This window comes from Electrona antarctica, assembly GCF_951216825.1.
Source record: "Electrona antarctica genome assembly, chromosome: 18".
NCBI lineage: Eukaryota > Metazoa > Chordata > Actinopteri > Myctophiformes > Myctophidae > Electrona > Electrona antarctica.
This window is the reverse complement of record NC_136799.1, coordinates 36,753,431-36,770,054: the sequence shown is the minus strand read 5'-3', so window position 1 is coordinate 36,770,054 and position 16,624 is coordinate 36,753,431. Positions and strand designations below refer to the sequence as shown.

Below are 16,624 nucleotides of genomic sequence, written 5' to 3'. Positions count from 1 at the left end.
GCGCTACGAGCTTGTAGGTCTGCTATTTTTGAAAAATCGAAGAACGACTGACATAGAAACATAGCTTTTTCAGAAAACTGTCATTTTTTTAATCTGATCTCAGGTCAAAATGGGTTAATGTCAGCTTGGCAAATGTTTTCGTGCCAAGAACCCCCGACATGATCATGTATTTGGCCGCAGACCCACATCTGACAAAAAATGTGCTAGTAGGGACCCCCAGAAGAGAAGGTTTTTCGAAAATGTTCCCCCAGGGGAAATAAAACAAATGACCAAAAAAAACAATATATATCATGGTTCTTGATTATTTAATGAATTGAAAAAGTAATCGATTGAAGAATCACTCAGAACATCATTGATAGTTGCAGCCCTAACAGTATAATAAATCCTAGAAATGCTTTAGGATCGCTGCCAGCCAAAAGTCCACGGAATCACACCGACATTGCGTTGCTTTTCTTGTGTCTTCAGGTCGACTCGGTCCAATGGTGACCTTCACCCTGAAACTGGGCATCTCCATTCTCAACGGGGGGAACATACTGGTCCAGCAGGTATACACTACACTATACACTGTGGTTGGTGGAATTAGAGATGACCGATAAAGCTGCCCATACTGCCTAGAATTCTGGTATCGACGAGGCTATGCCGTTCCAATACCACGTCATTTATCACGTGATGATATGTAATTTACTGTAATATTTTGAATGCTTCAGTTGATACTGTTTACAGTAGATACTGTACAGTACAGTATCTGGACTCAACTTTGAGAAACACTGTCCTAGATTGTTTTTTATTTGTATTATTACACACTAGTTATGGATTGGTATTCATCTGAATCGGTATCGGGAAAGAATAAATGGTATGGGTACATCTCTTGGTTCTACATACTCGATGGTTTTTTTTTTACTAACGCTCTACGTTTGTATTCTGTGCAGAAAATGCTGGATTATCTGAAGGAGAAAAGAGACGTTGGTTTCTTCAAGAGTTTGTCAGGCCTGATGATGTCGTGCAGGTAATGGAGGGGATCCGGCAAGCAGCTAATAAACCTACTGTCCATTAAATGCAGTTACTGTTAACTGATAACTGATATTACCGTTTACCATGATAAAGAAACGCTCACAATAATCACAGCACGGAGATTTTAATTTATTGTGAAATTGTCCTCAGAGTTCAAATTACTGCTGCAAATTCAGCACTTAAAACGGACCTGTTAAGGTGCGCTCTTATTTCACTCCAGAAATCGATTCTAACGCGTAGATCTTGTAGATCTGCAATTTTCTGCAATCTGCAATTTTTTGACAAAAATGGCATTTATGTTTGCTATCGTGATAATATCGTTAAATCGCAATTATCTTTGCCACAATAATTGTGACTAGGTTTGTCCCGATCCGATCACTGATCGGAAATCTGGGTCGATCAAATCATTTTCAAATGATGGGAATCGGATCGGGAGCAAAAGAAAACGTGATCGGGACATCCCTAGTATCAATATTATATCCATATCATGATATTAGACTGGATATTGTCTGTCATTTTGGATATTGTACTCTTGTGATATGGCATACAGTAAGTGTTCTATAAAAATATTAATATCAGATCTGGAAAAATCGGTATCGGTAGATACTAAAAACCAAATGATCGGAATCGGATCGGGAGGAAAATAAGGTGACTGGGACATCCCTAATCGTGACATGTAATGTTCCTATCGCCCCATCCCTAAATGCAGTAGACACAGCATCAGACATACACTCAGGTGACACGATGCCCTGTGTGTGTGTGTGTCCTCTCTGTCAGTGTCCTGGATTTAAATGCATTCGAAAGGCAGAACAAAGCCGAGGGTCTGGGCATGGTGACAGAAGAAGGCTCAGGTAAGTGACGAGGACAGCCCAGGGACCTGGTCTGTCCTTATCTCAGTCCCGCTTGAACACCACCGATCAATTGTCCCCGTTTTTGTTCTCTGGGCTCTTTAGATATAAAGAGGAATAGAGTTGTCTTGTGTGTGTGCCGTGATAGATATAGTCTCATCTGCAATCGTTGGATATTAACCCATTCAGGCCTGACGTCGAAATTTAAAAAAAAAAGTTTTCTAAATCATGACAATTTTCTGAAAGATTTGAGGCACATTTTAACGATTTTTCAAAAATAGCAGACCTACAAGTTCATAGCGCGGCACTCGGTGCCGCGCTATGAGCTTGTAGATCTGCTATTTTTCAATAGCTAAATTATAACAATGTTTAAAACACCAAAAGGGGTTCCGCCAAAAATGGGTTAAACTTTCTAAAGAAGGCGAAGTAATCCGCTCAGTGTTTGCATGTCGTATGCTGCTAAGCGGTGTCGTACTAAAATGGAAATATCGATCGCAAGGCTCTGGCAACTTAACCTCTCTGTTGTGATTGAGCGCACTGTTGTGATCGCTAATGTGAGTGTTTATTGATTAAGATTGAAGATCAAATGAAGATGAACACATTCTAATGTCTATAGGGACTTTGGCCCACAACCAGTGGGGGAAGAAGTACTCTTAAAGGGGAAAACCACCCATTTTCAACATTTTACTATGTCATTAATATACCTTAGACCTGTTGTGTGGACATAATAAAAAAAGTCCCCCCATTTTGTATTTCCTAGAACTGTAATTATGAAAAAAATCTTTTTTTCAGACCTCTAGTTCTAGGAAACACAGAATGGGGGAACTTTTTTATTATGTCCACACAACAGCTCTAAGGTACATTAATGACATAGTCAAATGTTGAAAATGAGTGGAATACCCCTTTAAGTAAAAGTAGCAATACCACAGTGTAAAAACATAAGTAAGCACATTCAAAATCTTACTTAAGTCAAAGATACAAAGGTAGTGGCATCAAAATATTCTTAAAGTAGCAAGAGTGCTCATTATGTAAAATGCCAATTTCGGAACGATATCTTATTGGACTATAATTATTGATAACCAATTATTCCCTATTTTTTATTTTATTTTTCCCTACTTTGTCTCTTCAAAAATGCCCGATCTACAGTACAAGCTCACTTGTTACTGTAGCTTATAGATCTGCTATTTTTGAAAAATGGAGAAGATTTTTTTTATCATTAATAATTCAACATATTAGTTTAAATCTTGTAAAAAGTATAGTCACTAAAGCTGTCAAATAAATGTAGTGGAGTACAAAGTACATTTGTCTCTGAGATGTAGTGCAGTATAGGTAGATTATCAAGACAGGCCTATGGGAAATACTAACTTGAGTAAAATTACTTTCATCAATTGATGATGATGATGATGACACCCCTACCATAAAGAGTAAGCCTTGTCGTGACATGTTGTCTCCTCCCACCGGCTAATGATTGGCCCCACATGCCGCTGTTGTTCTTGAACGAGTCCTGTGATTGGCTCAAAGACACACGGCGGTGCAGCATTAGCCCCACCCACGACCCATCCGCTCTTTACGTTTTCAAAGGGGATTATTCCCATCTCCATGTCCCATGCACTCTACTGTATGTCCCATTCACTCTACTGTATGTCACATGTACTGTATGTCACATGTACTGTACCCTGTACTGTATGTCCCTGTGCGTCATGTTGTCGTGGTGTACTACAGCACTGCTTCTCAACCTGTGGGTCGGGACCCCCTGGTGTCTGAATTGTGGAATGTTTCACGAAAGGACTCTTAAAACCATTTTAAAAAAAGAAAGAAAGAAAAGAAAAAGACCATTACTGCATCAAAATGAATCAACAAACTGTCAAATAAATGAGCAAATAGCATAAGAAAGAGGCAACGATTGTGGTCATAGGCGATCTACAAGTACATCTGCAGATCTGCTTGTTATAATATGATGATATACTGTGTATATATATATATATATATATATATATAGCTGGGGGGGGTCACAACCTGAAAAGGTTGAGATACTGGTTCTCAACGTCAGGTCCGGGGACCACCATGGGATCCTTATGGGTCTGCAACTCTCTGAGTCGGAGTGATATTCTTTGGGTCGAAACTAAACGTTTTTTGTTAAAAAGTTCTACAGGTACTTCAACAATAATGAAATACATTTTAAAATGCAAATACAAATCCCCTGCTTACCATACATTGGGCGCCCACAGATGCACAGTGCATACAGTTGGAGGCCATCGATATTGTCCTTTTCTTTTTGCTGAGGTTTGCGTGATCTGCGCAAAAGGACAGTTAACCCATTTTGGGCGGGAACCCCTTTTGGTGTTTTAAACATTATGTTATAATTTAGCTATTGAAAAATAGCACATCTACAAGCTCATAGCGCGCCACCGAGTGGCGCGCTACGAGCTTGTAGGTCTGCTATTTTTGAAAAATCGTGAAAATATTTATTTCAGAAAACTGGAGGATTTTGAAGGATTTTTTTAAATTTTGAGGTCAGGCCTAAATGGGTCAAATGATAAGGGACAATATCGGTGGCACCCAACTGTATGCTGCATATCACACTGGGGGTCCTTGACATGAAAAAGGTTGAGAATCATGTGCTACAGTAAGACCGTGTGTGCATTGTCCATCATGCTGGCCAGCCCAAGTGTGTCTGTCCTGTCCTGTCCTGTCCTGTCCTGTCCTGTCCTGTCCTGTCCTGTCCTGTCCTGTCCTGTCCTGTCCTGTCCTGTCCTGTCCTGTCCTGTCCTGTCCTGTCCTGTCCTGTCCTGTCCTGTCCCTGTCCCTGTCCCTGTCCTGTCTGTCGCTGCAAAACCAAACCAAAGAAGACACACTCGCAGCAGTGTTGATTTTGACAGCAAATTCTTATGTACCTTATGTAGTCCTAAAATTCCTAAAATTCCATTTAGTTTTAGTCACATTTCAGTCATCCAAAATGTTTTAGTTTTAGTCTAGTTTTAGTTGACTAAATACCATAAGATTTTAGTCGACTAAATCTGCAGTTGATTTAGTCGACCGAAATGTATTTTGGCCGGCCGGGATGGCGTTGAAATGCCTGATTTATGCCGAAAATAGCAGATCTACAAGCTCACAATGTGACATGTTGTGAGCTTGTAACGGCTATTGTCGGAGAGTCACAAGGACTTGTCTTAGTTCTACTAGATCGCTAATCCACTACTTCCCTCCCTAACATTTTAGTCTCGTTTTTATTTGTTGACGGAATTGTCAGTATATGTAGTCATAGTTTCAGCGTCATAGATTTGTTTTCATTTAGTTTTTGTCAGTGAAAAAAAGGTAGTCGACGAACATTTTTCGTCTCAGTTTCAGTCGACAAAATGAACACTCGCAGCTGTCACATGATGACGAGGGTCACATGATGTCACATGATGTCACATGATGTCACATGATGACGAGGGTCACATGATGTCACATGATGTCACATGATGACGAGGGTGCACTGCATACGGTGTGATCCCATGGGGCGAGGGTGCACTGCATACGGTGTGATCCCATGGGGCGAGGGTGCACTGCATACGGTGTGATCCAGCTGTCACATGATGACGAGGGTGCAGTGCATACGATGTGATCCCATGGGGTGCACTCACTGCATACAGTATGCAGATAACGTTCCGCCCATCATCACTTTCATGCTGAAACCTTGCATGTCCGAAACCGTTCAGTAAATCATATTTTTTTTAAGGGTAGGGCTGTCACGATTACACATTTAAGTTGATGATTCATTGGCACACTAATAATTGCTATTATTACGATTTAATTGTGTTTTTTGCCCCACCACAACCAGCACGCAGGTACTGTAGAAGATACTCTACCGCCCGCTCCGTCGAGGCGCACACAAACAAACTAGCCCTAATAATACCACCACTTTTCCTGAAAAACATCCCTGTGTGTGTGTGTATATATATATATATATTATATATATATATATATATATATATATATATATATACACACACACACACACACACACAGCATATGTTTTGCCTGCTTGCATCGCGATACTTTGAGAGCTTGATAGGCTATTTTAACTACTGTTGTGCTACACTGTAGGCCTACTGTACGGCAAGATATTAAAACAAACAATGAAATGTGGAGATACAAGGTTTCTGCCCGACAGTGACGCCATGCATATTCCAGCTCATTCTCACCTCATAAACCCAGGCATAAGTGATGGTGACTGTTGGTGCTGTAGCGTTCTCTCCTCCAGTCGAAACAGCTGCTTAGCCAACTGCTTAACGAGCAGAGTACGTATACGTGTTAAACGCATGTCAGTGTGCCACATACAGTGATGTTTCTGGAACCTAGAACTATTATAGTGATTATATGTATCTATACTGAACCGTAGAGCTACCTGTCTCTCTTGTTCCTATATTTCTTCTGATTGAAACTCAATGTCTTCTCCTTTGCTTATGTCTGCTTTTTGTTTTTTGTTTGTTTTCCTTCTTGGTCATGTTTTTAACTCATCGGTCGCAGTCAACGTGAGTGAGCGGGGTAAATACATGGTTTAGATACTACTCATTCTTATACGCAATGCCACAATCCTGAGTGCAAATTCATCCAGTTCCCTCTGCTCCCCATCCTACCCTGCTCCTCTCTCTCTCTCTCTCTCTCTATCTCTCTCCCCCTCTCTCTCTCCCCCCTCTCTCTCTCCCTTGTCTTGAATGCGATATCACCCTCCCCTAATGCTCTGGTTTGGAGAGAACACATGCATGCTCCTCTCCCATCCGGAACGTTAGTTGAATCCATAGTCCAGCTGCCCCAAAGTGAACTGACAGCCTCTGTTTCTTTCTTGCTCCTTCCGTTAAAGAACGTTAATGCTTGTTGTTTGCGTGGGACCTTGTCTTGTCTCTTAAATGTCGATGGTACTAACCAGTGCCAGTCTTTGGAAGAAAGTCGTGTTCTAAGAAATAAAAACCCTCACACAAAGCTTTGTTTACTGGACACAGCAAAGCTTTGCCCATGTGAAAGCGTTTTTATTCCTCTTTATCGATAATGCCCTGCTGTCATTTTGGACGTGATGCACTGTGTCGTGTCTGGGCAAGCAGTAGTGGTGCACGCCGTTTTATGGCGCTTGCACAAAGCCCAGTTATGAACGAGTAGCAGTTATGCAAGCCACGGTGAAGAAGTAGCAGTTAGGGGGCGTCTCCACAGAAAGTGTTCTTTTTTCTTCTCCTTCTTCTTAGCTGCCAGCGTCTTTCTGCCATGCATTTCTATTGTGAATGACCCTGTCTGAAGATGACTCTTTCTATGGTTAACACATTGTCTGCTGTTGACGTATACGTATTTTAATAGCCATCTGTTGTTTTATTGATTAGCCATTGATGTTTTGTAATGCTTTATATGGATCTGAAACAGCACCGCTAAAAAAACTACTTTTTGCCCTGAGCCGGTTGCTAGGCAAAGCCTTGCTCACCCCCGCACGCACGGAACGTGCTCAACGCATGCGTTGACTACTGTTATAATTAGGATCTTCTATGGCTCTTTACTCGGAAATTACGCTGCTGTCCGTTGTGCTGATCAGAAATCCGAGGTTCGGATCTGATTTCAGATTTTTCCTCGCATCGCGATTGAAATATAAACATTCTAATGCTAAAAAAAAAAAAAAAACTTTCTGTGGACACTGCTTCTTCTCGCCGCCATCGTGCAGAATCCTCTGACTATTTGGTGTTTTTCTTTCTCCTAAATCAACGGCCTACTTGATCATACTAGCATTCTGACCTTGCAGATCTGCTACTTTTGATATTTACCCCCCGGATTTTAATCCAGAAAAGTCACAGTTTTGGTCCATATGAGGTTTCCACACGACAGAGATGTTATTATGCGTGGTGCCTGATGTTGGAATGTTGGGTTTATGATGACTCTTAAACTCTGTGAGAAGAAACCAAAGGTTGGGGACCGGTGGTCAATGTGGTCTTCTATTGCCTGCAGGGTCCAAGGTGCTGCAGAATGATGAGTTTACTAGAGATCTCTTTAGGTTTCTGCAGCTACTGTGTGAAGGACACAACAACGGTAGGTGGACCCAGTGCTGATTTTGACAACACAATTTGATTTAGTCATAGCCATAGTCTTTTGAATATAATTCCATTTAGTTTCAGTCCTATTTTAGTCATCTGTAATGTTTTAGTTGTAGTCTAGTTTTAGTCGTCTAAGTATCGTAGGATTTTCAAGGATTTTTCAAGCCTAAAAGTATGGTAATTGTTCGGGTCGGGCCCGAGCCTCGGGCCGGCCTTAATTTTCAGGCCCGTTGTGAACTCTAGTCAGGGTCCCCAGTTCAAATATTTTTCTCGGGTCAAACTTTTCAGTTTGACCCTCTAAGGCTATACTACTTAGCTGCTATACTACTGTTACTAAGCAACAATAAAGTCAAAAGCTGTATAAAGTCTGTCTCCCGTGACCAACTCATTGTTTCCCAATTGGTTCCTGTTCTCAGACTTCCAGAACTTCCTGAGGACTCAGACAGGGAACACGACCACGGTCAATATCATCATCAGCACTGTGGACTACCTCCTCAGACTCCAGGTGAGATGTTGTTGGGTGTACACACTGTACAGTACATATACTGTATGCCAATTATTGTCAACTTTTGAATGTCAACAAGGGCCCCCTAGTTTGATATGTATTTTAGCCCCAGGCCCAATTTTTATCTCTGGGATGCCAATTCTACAGTATAACATCCTTATGCTGCATTCACATGGAATCAGGCAAGCGGTAGACGGCAAACGGCAAAACCTGCTGGACGGCACGGAACAGTAAAAAAGATTAAATATTTTAACATTGATGCCGTCTGCCGTTACCGTCGCCGGTTCTGGCTGCCGGGCTGCCATGTCGTTCTGTTCCGTTTACCACAATGGAAACAAGCCCTCAGTGCTTTTAGCATTGTTGTATAGCTGTACCTGTGTGCTTTTTGCAAAGTATGCAATCGATGAATCAACCAATCAATGCTTCTCCCAGGAATCCATCAGTGATTTCTACTGGTACTACTCCGGTAAGGATGTCATGGATGAAGCAGGACAGAGGAACTTCTCTAAAGCCCTGGCTGTGGCCAAGCAGATCTTCAACTCTCTAACAGAGTATATACAGGTACTGTACACAGAGTTCATACAGTAAAGGAATTGATTTAGCCAGCAAAACATCACCATCATCAAAACATTCTGCGATTTTCTTATCCCACGATTTTGTAACCCATTTTTTCACCCAGTGTCAATTGTCCTGACACTGTAATCCTGGGCACTATGCTTCCTCTGCCAACCTGGGGGGCAGCGGACTGACCTCATGCTTCCTTCTATGCATGAGGAGTCCAAGCTGCTTCTTTTCACCTGACAGGGGGGAGTTTTCCTGGCTGGACATAGCACATGGAAGGAACACGTTATTCCAACCAGTTCCTTTCCCCTCCATCAGGCACCCCTGCTGGTAGTTTAGAGACCAGGGTTACTGCATGTTTTTTGTGAGGGTACCTACCCTGGGGGACTCGGGGAGAACATGCAAACTCCACACAGAAGGGCCCTTTCACCAAGCCCGCCTCGGGTATGGGCACTAATGACGCAGAGGAGAGAGCACGCCGCCGGTACCCACAGCGTCCCCAGCGGGAATCGAACCCAGGACCTTCTAGCTGTGAGGCAACAGCACTACCGACTGTGCCCCCGTAGATCGGCTGTTTTTTAATAAGAAAACAGCCGTGTATTTGGGGGGAAAAAGAAGGGAGCATAGTATACATACCCCTGGGGGATTCCGGTCAACTAAGCATATACAGCTTAAGTGGTTAGCTACTAGACAATTCTCTGAGCAGTAAAATGTGATACACTTTGCTGCAGTGCTGCCTCAGTGGAACGCCATTATAAACATGTCACAGTAAAAGGAAAACACTGACTTTACGGCTCTGAGCTCTGCCCTAGCTTTATCTACTTCAGCGCTTTTCCACCATCTCTGGATCAGGGCCCACTTGAAAATCCCCAATGCAGCCAAACGGCGTGTTAAGTGGTCGGATGGGTGGGCCCGCCGCATGCATTCTAAGAGCATGTCAATCGAGTTATCCCATTTATTATCAGTATACAATGAAAACTACTTTTTTCTAAGTTTTAACAGTACATCACCTTTTTTATATTAATGTTATACCGTATTATTAAGAAAATATTGGCCCGGGCGGCTGGCGTAGCCGTCTGGGCACCTTGGCTGGTAATCCAGTCTGGCAGTGTGCCGCGGGTTCGACTCCCGATCCCGACGGCCTTTACTGCGTGTCACCCCCCCCATCTATCTCTCCCCATTTCCTGTCAGCCTACTGTATACCTATCCCTCTATAAAAAAGAAAATAAAGGCGAAAGCCACAAAAAATGTATCTTTAAAAAAAAAGAAATCTTATTGTTTTGCCAATTATTTGGGGTCTGGCTTGCAATACAAGTCTTATTGTTTGCTGTGTTTCACTGCTGCAGGGTCCATGCATTGGTAACCAGCAGAGTTTGGCTCACAGCCGGCTGTGGGATGCAGTGGTGGGCTTCCTGCATGTGTTTGCAAACATGCAGATGAAGCTGTCTCAGGTAATTATTGGGCCGCCTCTGTAAAGCCTTCTTCATTTGGAGTATGACAAATGTCTATGTTGCTATGTTCCCCAGAAGCAATTCAAGATTTGAGTTAAAAAAAATTGTTTTAAAACAATAGATATTATATATTTTGATATAATATATAGAATAATATTATTCAAAGATTTGCATGATAACAAATAAATAAATAGCAGATCTACAAGCTCAGCAATAAGTTATTAACTTTTAGGATTTAGAAGACATTTTGTAGAGTCAGTATCAGGTCTTAACTAGGGTTGAACTGTGCCTCGCATGAACATCCATAACCACTAGAGGTCTCTCTAAGATCAAGGATGAACCAAGGACAGTTCAATATCATGACAATGCCTCACCATGCTCTAAACTAGAACAGTGGTTCTCAAACTTTTTTTTAAAGCCAAGGAGGACCCCCCCCAAATTAATATGACATTAACAGACGCCCCATCTGACAAGATGTGTGTTGTTTCAAAAATATTCAAACATATTCACGTTTTCTCAGGAGCTCACAGCGCATCGCAATGTTGTGCTCCGGCTATTGTCAAATATCTGATGTATATGTTTAAAGTGCTTAAACATTTTTTTATTGGGGACCCCTTGAAGGACCCCAAGGACCCTCTCTGGGGTACACGGACCCCACTTTGAGAACCACTGAACTAGAAGATGCATGACTTTTCTCCTAACCAATATTGCCTCTTATTTCCAATAAGCCAGGTATGGGATGTGTGCAACCTGTCCATCCCCCTAATAATATCATTTCAGTGCCATCTGAAAAGGGCATGGGGGTGATTGTGGGAGCTGGAAATGGCCGAGGGGACAGGTGGGTGCGAGGGCCTTATGGAATTGAGCTCATCAAATCCCACTTTAGATTGTTGGCCCGCTGAACGGCCACACGGTGGAGGAGACACTAAATGTGTCAGTGTGAGCCAGGCCATCTGCTTCAGGACGGTGAAATAGCATTATGGCCGGTGTTGATGTATGGAGAAAAGACACAGGTGTAGGAGGGGGGCCCCCTGCGGGCTCCGCGATGGGCCCCCAACACACTCTGAAGTGGGCTTGAAGAGCTCCCACAAACGATGCCTCTCAGGCATATTAGTCAGCCCTCAGAGGCTCAGAGATTGTGACCGTTGCGAGCATGTCTGACACGGCACACTGTGGTTCACATGTTTTTTTTTATTTTTTACTATGACTTCGACTGGATCTCTTGTCCACTAGTCCCTACCTAGGTTGGTTTTTTGTTGACCACATTTTCAACATAATGACTATTTAGTCATGGCTCACAATGCGTCCCAATCGTACACCAGCAAGTTTGACTATTTTTTAAACATTTTGAAATGTTATGTGGGTTCCCAGAACTCAGGCACAGTAGTACCTCTTGAGCTGCAAGGGCCCAAATTAAATTCTTAAATGATCTTTTCTTGTGTGAAACTGAGTCCGTCGTACTGTATGGAAACAACCAGAACCTTAGTGTTTTCTCTTCTTCCCACAGGACTCCAGTCAGATTGAGCTGTTGAAGGAGCTCCTGGACTTGCAGAAGGACATGATAGTCATGATGCTCTCACTTCTGGAAGGTTTGATTTCTGCCCAGTCACTGGAGCATTATTACTGTAGATGTGCCTAGCTTTTTGAGTGGTGTAAACCACTCCTACGACTGGCTTTGTTAGTTTACGTGTCTGTCTGTCTGTCTGTCTGTCTGTCTGTCTGTCTGTTCGTATCAAAAAATGAGCATGGTTGCTACGGTCACCCAGTTCACCCGGGTGTGATTTCATTACGTCAGACATTACGTCAGACCACAGCTGATCAGGCTATATAAGACCATACACCACTCAGTTCACACGGGTGTGATTTTTTTTCATGACCAGCTATTGCACAGATGTGTTTGCTATGGGTATCTTAGAGTGGTTCTCAAACATTTTCATGTCAGGGACCCCCAAGTTGATACGCCCATGATTAGCCCATGTATGTACTGTACGTACCCGCACGATGTGCCAGGGACCACCACCACCATCATAGGTGAAGAACATTACTGCGTGGCTGTAGAGCAGTGACTCTCAACCTTTTTTAATTTCAAGGACCCTCAGTTTTATATGCATTAGGCCACGGCACGGACCCCCAATTTGATGTAATTATTTCATCTCTGGGACCCCAATCTACAGTTGTTGTTAATTTAATATACCCTTACAGGTTCATTTGGGTTCATTTGGTTCCATTTTACACCCTCAGAGTTACAGGCACATAAGGGTCCATTTGGTTCCTAATCCTAATGATCCATTATTTGGCTGGGGACACCCTGAAGCCCCCTCAAGGGACTCCCAGGGACCCACTGTGAGAACCAGTGCTATATAAATAATCCTCTACACATAATATTTTGCCTCGGCTTCCGTAACCTTGTTCTGTTCCTCTTGTCTTCACAGGGAATGTTGTCAACGGCACCATTGGCAAACAGATGGTGGACACCTTGGTGGAGTCCTCCAGCAACGTGGAGATGATCCTCAAGTTCTTCGACATGTTCCTCAAGCTGAAGGACCTGACCACCTCAGACAAGTTCAAGGAGTACGACCCCGACAGCAAGGGGGTCATCTCCAAGAAGGACTTCCAGAAGTCCATGGAGAACCAGAAGCAGTATTCTCAGTCCGAGATCGAATTTCTACTCTCGTGCGCCGAGGCCGATGAGAACGACATGTTCAACTACGAGGAGTTTGTGGAGCGGTTCCACGAGCCGGCCAAGGACATCGGGTTCAACGTCGCCGTTTTGCTCACAAACCTCTCGGAACACATGCCTCACGACAGCCGGCTGTCGACTTTCCTCGACTTGGCCGAGAGCGTCCTCAGCTACTTCGAGCCTTACCTGGGTCGCATCGAGATCATGGGCGGAGCCAAGCGCATCGAACGCGTCTACTTCGAGATCAGCGAGTCGAGCCGCACGCAGTGGGAGAAGCCCCAGGTCAAGGAGTCCAAGCGGCAGTTCATCTTCGACGTGGTCAACGAGGGCGGCGAGAGCGAGAAGATGGAGCTCTTCGTGAACTTCTGCGAGGACACCATCTTCGAGATGCAACTGGCCTCCCTGATCTCTGAGACGGACCCGGTGGAGCGCCTGGAGGACGAGGACGAGGAGGACGGCCAGAGAGCGGCGGAGGAGGAGCAGGAGGAGGAGCAGGAGGACGAGGCGGCGACGCTGGAGGCCTCGTCGGCGTTCACCCTCGCCTGCGTCTCCATGAGGAAGAGCCTGGCGGACCTCCGCCAGCAGTTCACCCTCAGGAGCGCGCGGCGGCACTACAAGAGGTTCCGGAAGATGAGCGCCAGGGAGATGGTGCGAGGCTTCTTCTCCTTCTTCTGGGTGATCTTCACGGGCCTCTTCCACTCCCTGCACGGCCTGGTGTGGGGCTTCTTCCACGTCCTGTGGACCACCCTGTTCGGCGGGGGGCTCGTCGAGGGCGCCAAGAACATGAAGGTCACGGACATCCTGGGCAACATGCCGGACCCCACGCAGTTCGGCATCCACGGGGACGTGCTGGAGGCGGAGCGGCTGGAGGTGAGCAGCGGTTGAAAGTAACTAAGTGCAGTTCATTATAAGTACTGTACTCGAGTACAGTTTTGAGGCATTTGTACTTTACTTGAGTATTTCCAATACTTTTACTTCTACTCCACTACATCTCAGAGGCAAATATTATACTTGCACTCCACTACAATTATTTGAAAACTTTAGTGACATCGTTTGAAAATAGCCGATCTACAAGCTCACAATGTGTCGCGTCGCGACGCATTGTGAGCTTGTAGATCGTCTATTTTCAAACAATTTTTAGACATTTAGACACAGTAAGTAAGCAAGTAAAAAATGTGAGTAATTTTCTTTCCCACCACTGGAGGTGAGCGAGGCGTCGGCGCTGTCGGCGGAGATGATGGGCCAGATGATGGCCCACCCGGGGGGGGACGGCGCCACGGAGGCGGACCTGATGGCCGAGCTGCTCAACATCCAGCCCAAGAGGGAGGGCAAGCACGGCATGGAGCCGGGCCTGGGCGACGTGGCGGAGGTGGTGGTGGGAGGCCCGCCGTCCATAGCCATGGCTATGGACGGCGTGTCAAGCCATGTCAAGCAGAAGAAGGCACAGGTACAGTAGGCATGCCCACATCCTCAGCCCATGGGTCAAAGCACTATTTAGGGCTCCATTTTCGTCACCGCTAAACCCCTTATCCATAAACGTCTTTGCCTTTTTTTACTATTTTGCAAAACATTTTTGAATAGTTAAAATGGCCAGTCTACAAGCTCACAACGTGTCAATGTAGATTGGCTAGTTGAACTATTCAAAAATGTTTTTCAAAATAGTAAAAAAAAAAAAGGCAAAGAAGTTTAGGGATATGGGGTTTAGCGGTAACGAAAATGGAGCCCATTATCTATGTTGTCGGGAAGAAACCACCTACCTCCAAAATGTTCATTTTTCAGGAAATTAATAAAACCATATGTTTTTAATGCAATACTGCCTCATCAAAGTTGGTGTTGTGACTATATATTGTCAGTTGGGGGTCCAATGTAGTTAAAGGGGCATTCCACTCATTTTCAACATTTTACTATGTCATTAATATACCTTAGAGCTGTTGTGTGGAAATAATAAAAAAGTCCCCCCATTCCTAGAACTAGAGGTCTGAAAGAAATCATTAACATGGTGAAACACATCTTGATGATGTCATCAAGATGTGTTTCACCATGTTAATGATTTTTTTCATAATTACAGTTCTAGGAAACACAGAATGGGGGACTTTTTTATTATTTCCACACAACAGCTCTAAGGTATATTAATGACATATTAAAATATTGAAAATGGGTGGTTTTCCCCTTTAAGAGGTTTTGTCCAAAGCACTTTTTAATACTTTTCATTGGTTCAATATTTCTTTAAAGGATGTTCAATAGCATTGATTTATGGGTTGAAAAAAACCTCAAAAACCTCAATAATTGAGTTAGGTGGTTTCCTCCCAACAGCAACCAATTATGATAGATTCTTTCATACGTAATATTTGACAATGTGGCTATTTGAAAAAAAACATTTAAGTGTAACTTTAAAAATGTGCAGATACCCTGTATACAGTTGTGCATGGTTGGTGCATTGAAATTATTCGGGGGTTCTTAGGACATACTGTATTGTCATCATTCATTATTAATGATTAATTATTAAAAGTCATCATTATGTCATTTGTTGTTACCTTTTGATGATTAGATGTTTTATATGTATTTATCTCAGGTGATTTTGATATAACAGTATTACCTGTCTGCCTACAGGAAGCTGCAAAGAAAGGAGCCACCAATGGAGAGCACAAATCTGAGTCAGAGAAAGCAGAGTAAGGCCTCACTCACACCTTTCCATCTAGCATACAACATTGATGCATGCTAGATGTAAGCAAGATGTAAGTGTCATGGCCGCCCCAATGCATTTCCAATGGAAGTCACATGGTTTGATACAACATTTTGGACTACAAGCTGTATGGCTTTCGGCTGTGTTTCGACTGCCCCCCTCCCCCTCATACAACACAAATGTTGTGTCAAACCATGTGACTCCCATTGGAAATGCATTGGGGCAAGATGTATCACACCCTTTGTATACAACAAGCATACATCAATCTGTTGCGACCGTGTGAGTCGCCCCTAAGTGATCAGTGAGACAACATTCAACTGATTGTTATTGCAAGCTGATACATTATCTACTTCTTTGACATGGTGTGAAAAAAGTACTATTTTATTTTGTATTTTCTTAAGTAAAAGTATCAATGCAATTATTGATCTCTCTTCCCTAGGCCATGAGTTAGATCAATAATGCAATGTAGATCAATAATGCAAAGTAAAAGTGGTTATCAAAATGTACTTGAGTAAAAGTATTGGCATTAAACTATACAAGTATTTATGTATAAAATGTATACACATCTTTTGAAAATGGCATACAAGCTCACACTTTCAAATAGCAGAAATGTATATGGTAACTAACTCACGTTTTCAAATAATTGTAGTGGAGTAAAAGTACAATAGTGGAGTAGAAGTAAAAGTACAGTACTTTACGCCACTGCTTACTAGTAGCGCAAATCCATACGTATGTGCTCCGGTACACTGGGTATAGCTGCGTTCTCCTGTAAAGTCTGTCCGTTGGTAAAACAGTACTGGATTTGAGTACAATTTTGAAGTATTTGTTTACT

General features: G+C 43.2%; 1 protein-coding gene across 1 annotated transcript in view; it reads left to right on the top strand.

Annotated features, from left to right (window-relative positions):
- The window catches only part of LOC306941876 (ryanodine receptor 3), a 302,817-nt gene that overhangs the window by 268,321 nt on the left and 17,872 nt on the right, over window positions 1–16,624 (top strand). Inside the window, exons 85-95 of the mRNA XM_079527516.1 lie at window positions 466–545; window positions 930–1,006; window positions 1,789–1,862; window positions 7,827–7,907; window positions 8,329–8,417; window positions 8,850–8,978; window positions 10,325–10,429; window positions 11,937–12,018; window positions 12,862–13,979; window positions 14,314–14,556; window positions 15,720–15,778. Of these exons, the coding sequence (XP_079383642.1) occupies window positions 466–545; window positions 930–1,006; window positions 1,789–1,862; window positions 7,827–7,907; window positions 8,329–8,417; window positions 8,850–8,978; window positions 10,325–10,429; window positions 11,937–12,018; window positions 12,862–13,979; window positions 14,314–14,556; window positions 15,720–15,778 (2,137 nt within the window). The remainder of the gene's footprint in view (window positions 1–465; window positions 546–929; window positions 1,007–1,788; window positions 1,863–7,826; window positions 7,908–8,328; window positions 8,418–8,849; window positions 8,979–10,324; window positions 10,430–11,936; window positions 12,019–12,861; window positions 13,980–14,313; window positions 14,557–15,719; window positions 15,779–16,624) is intronic.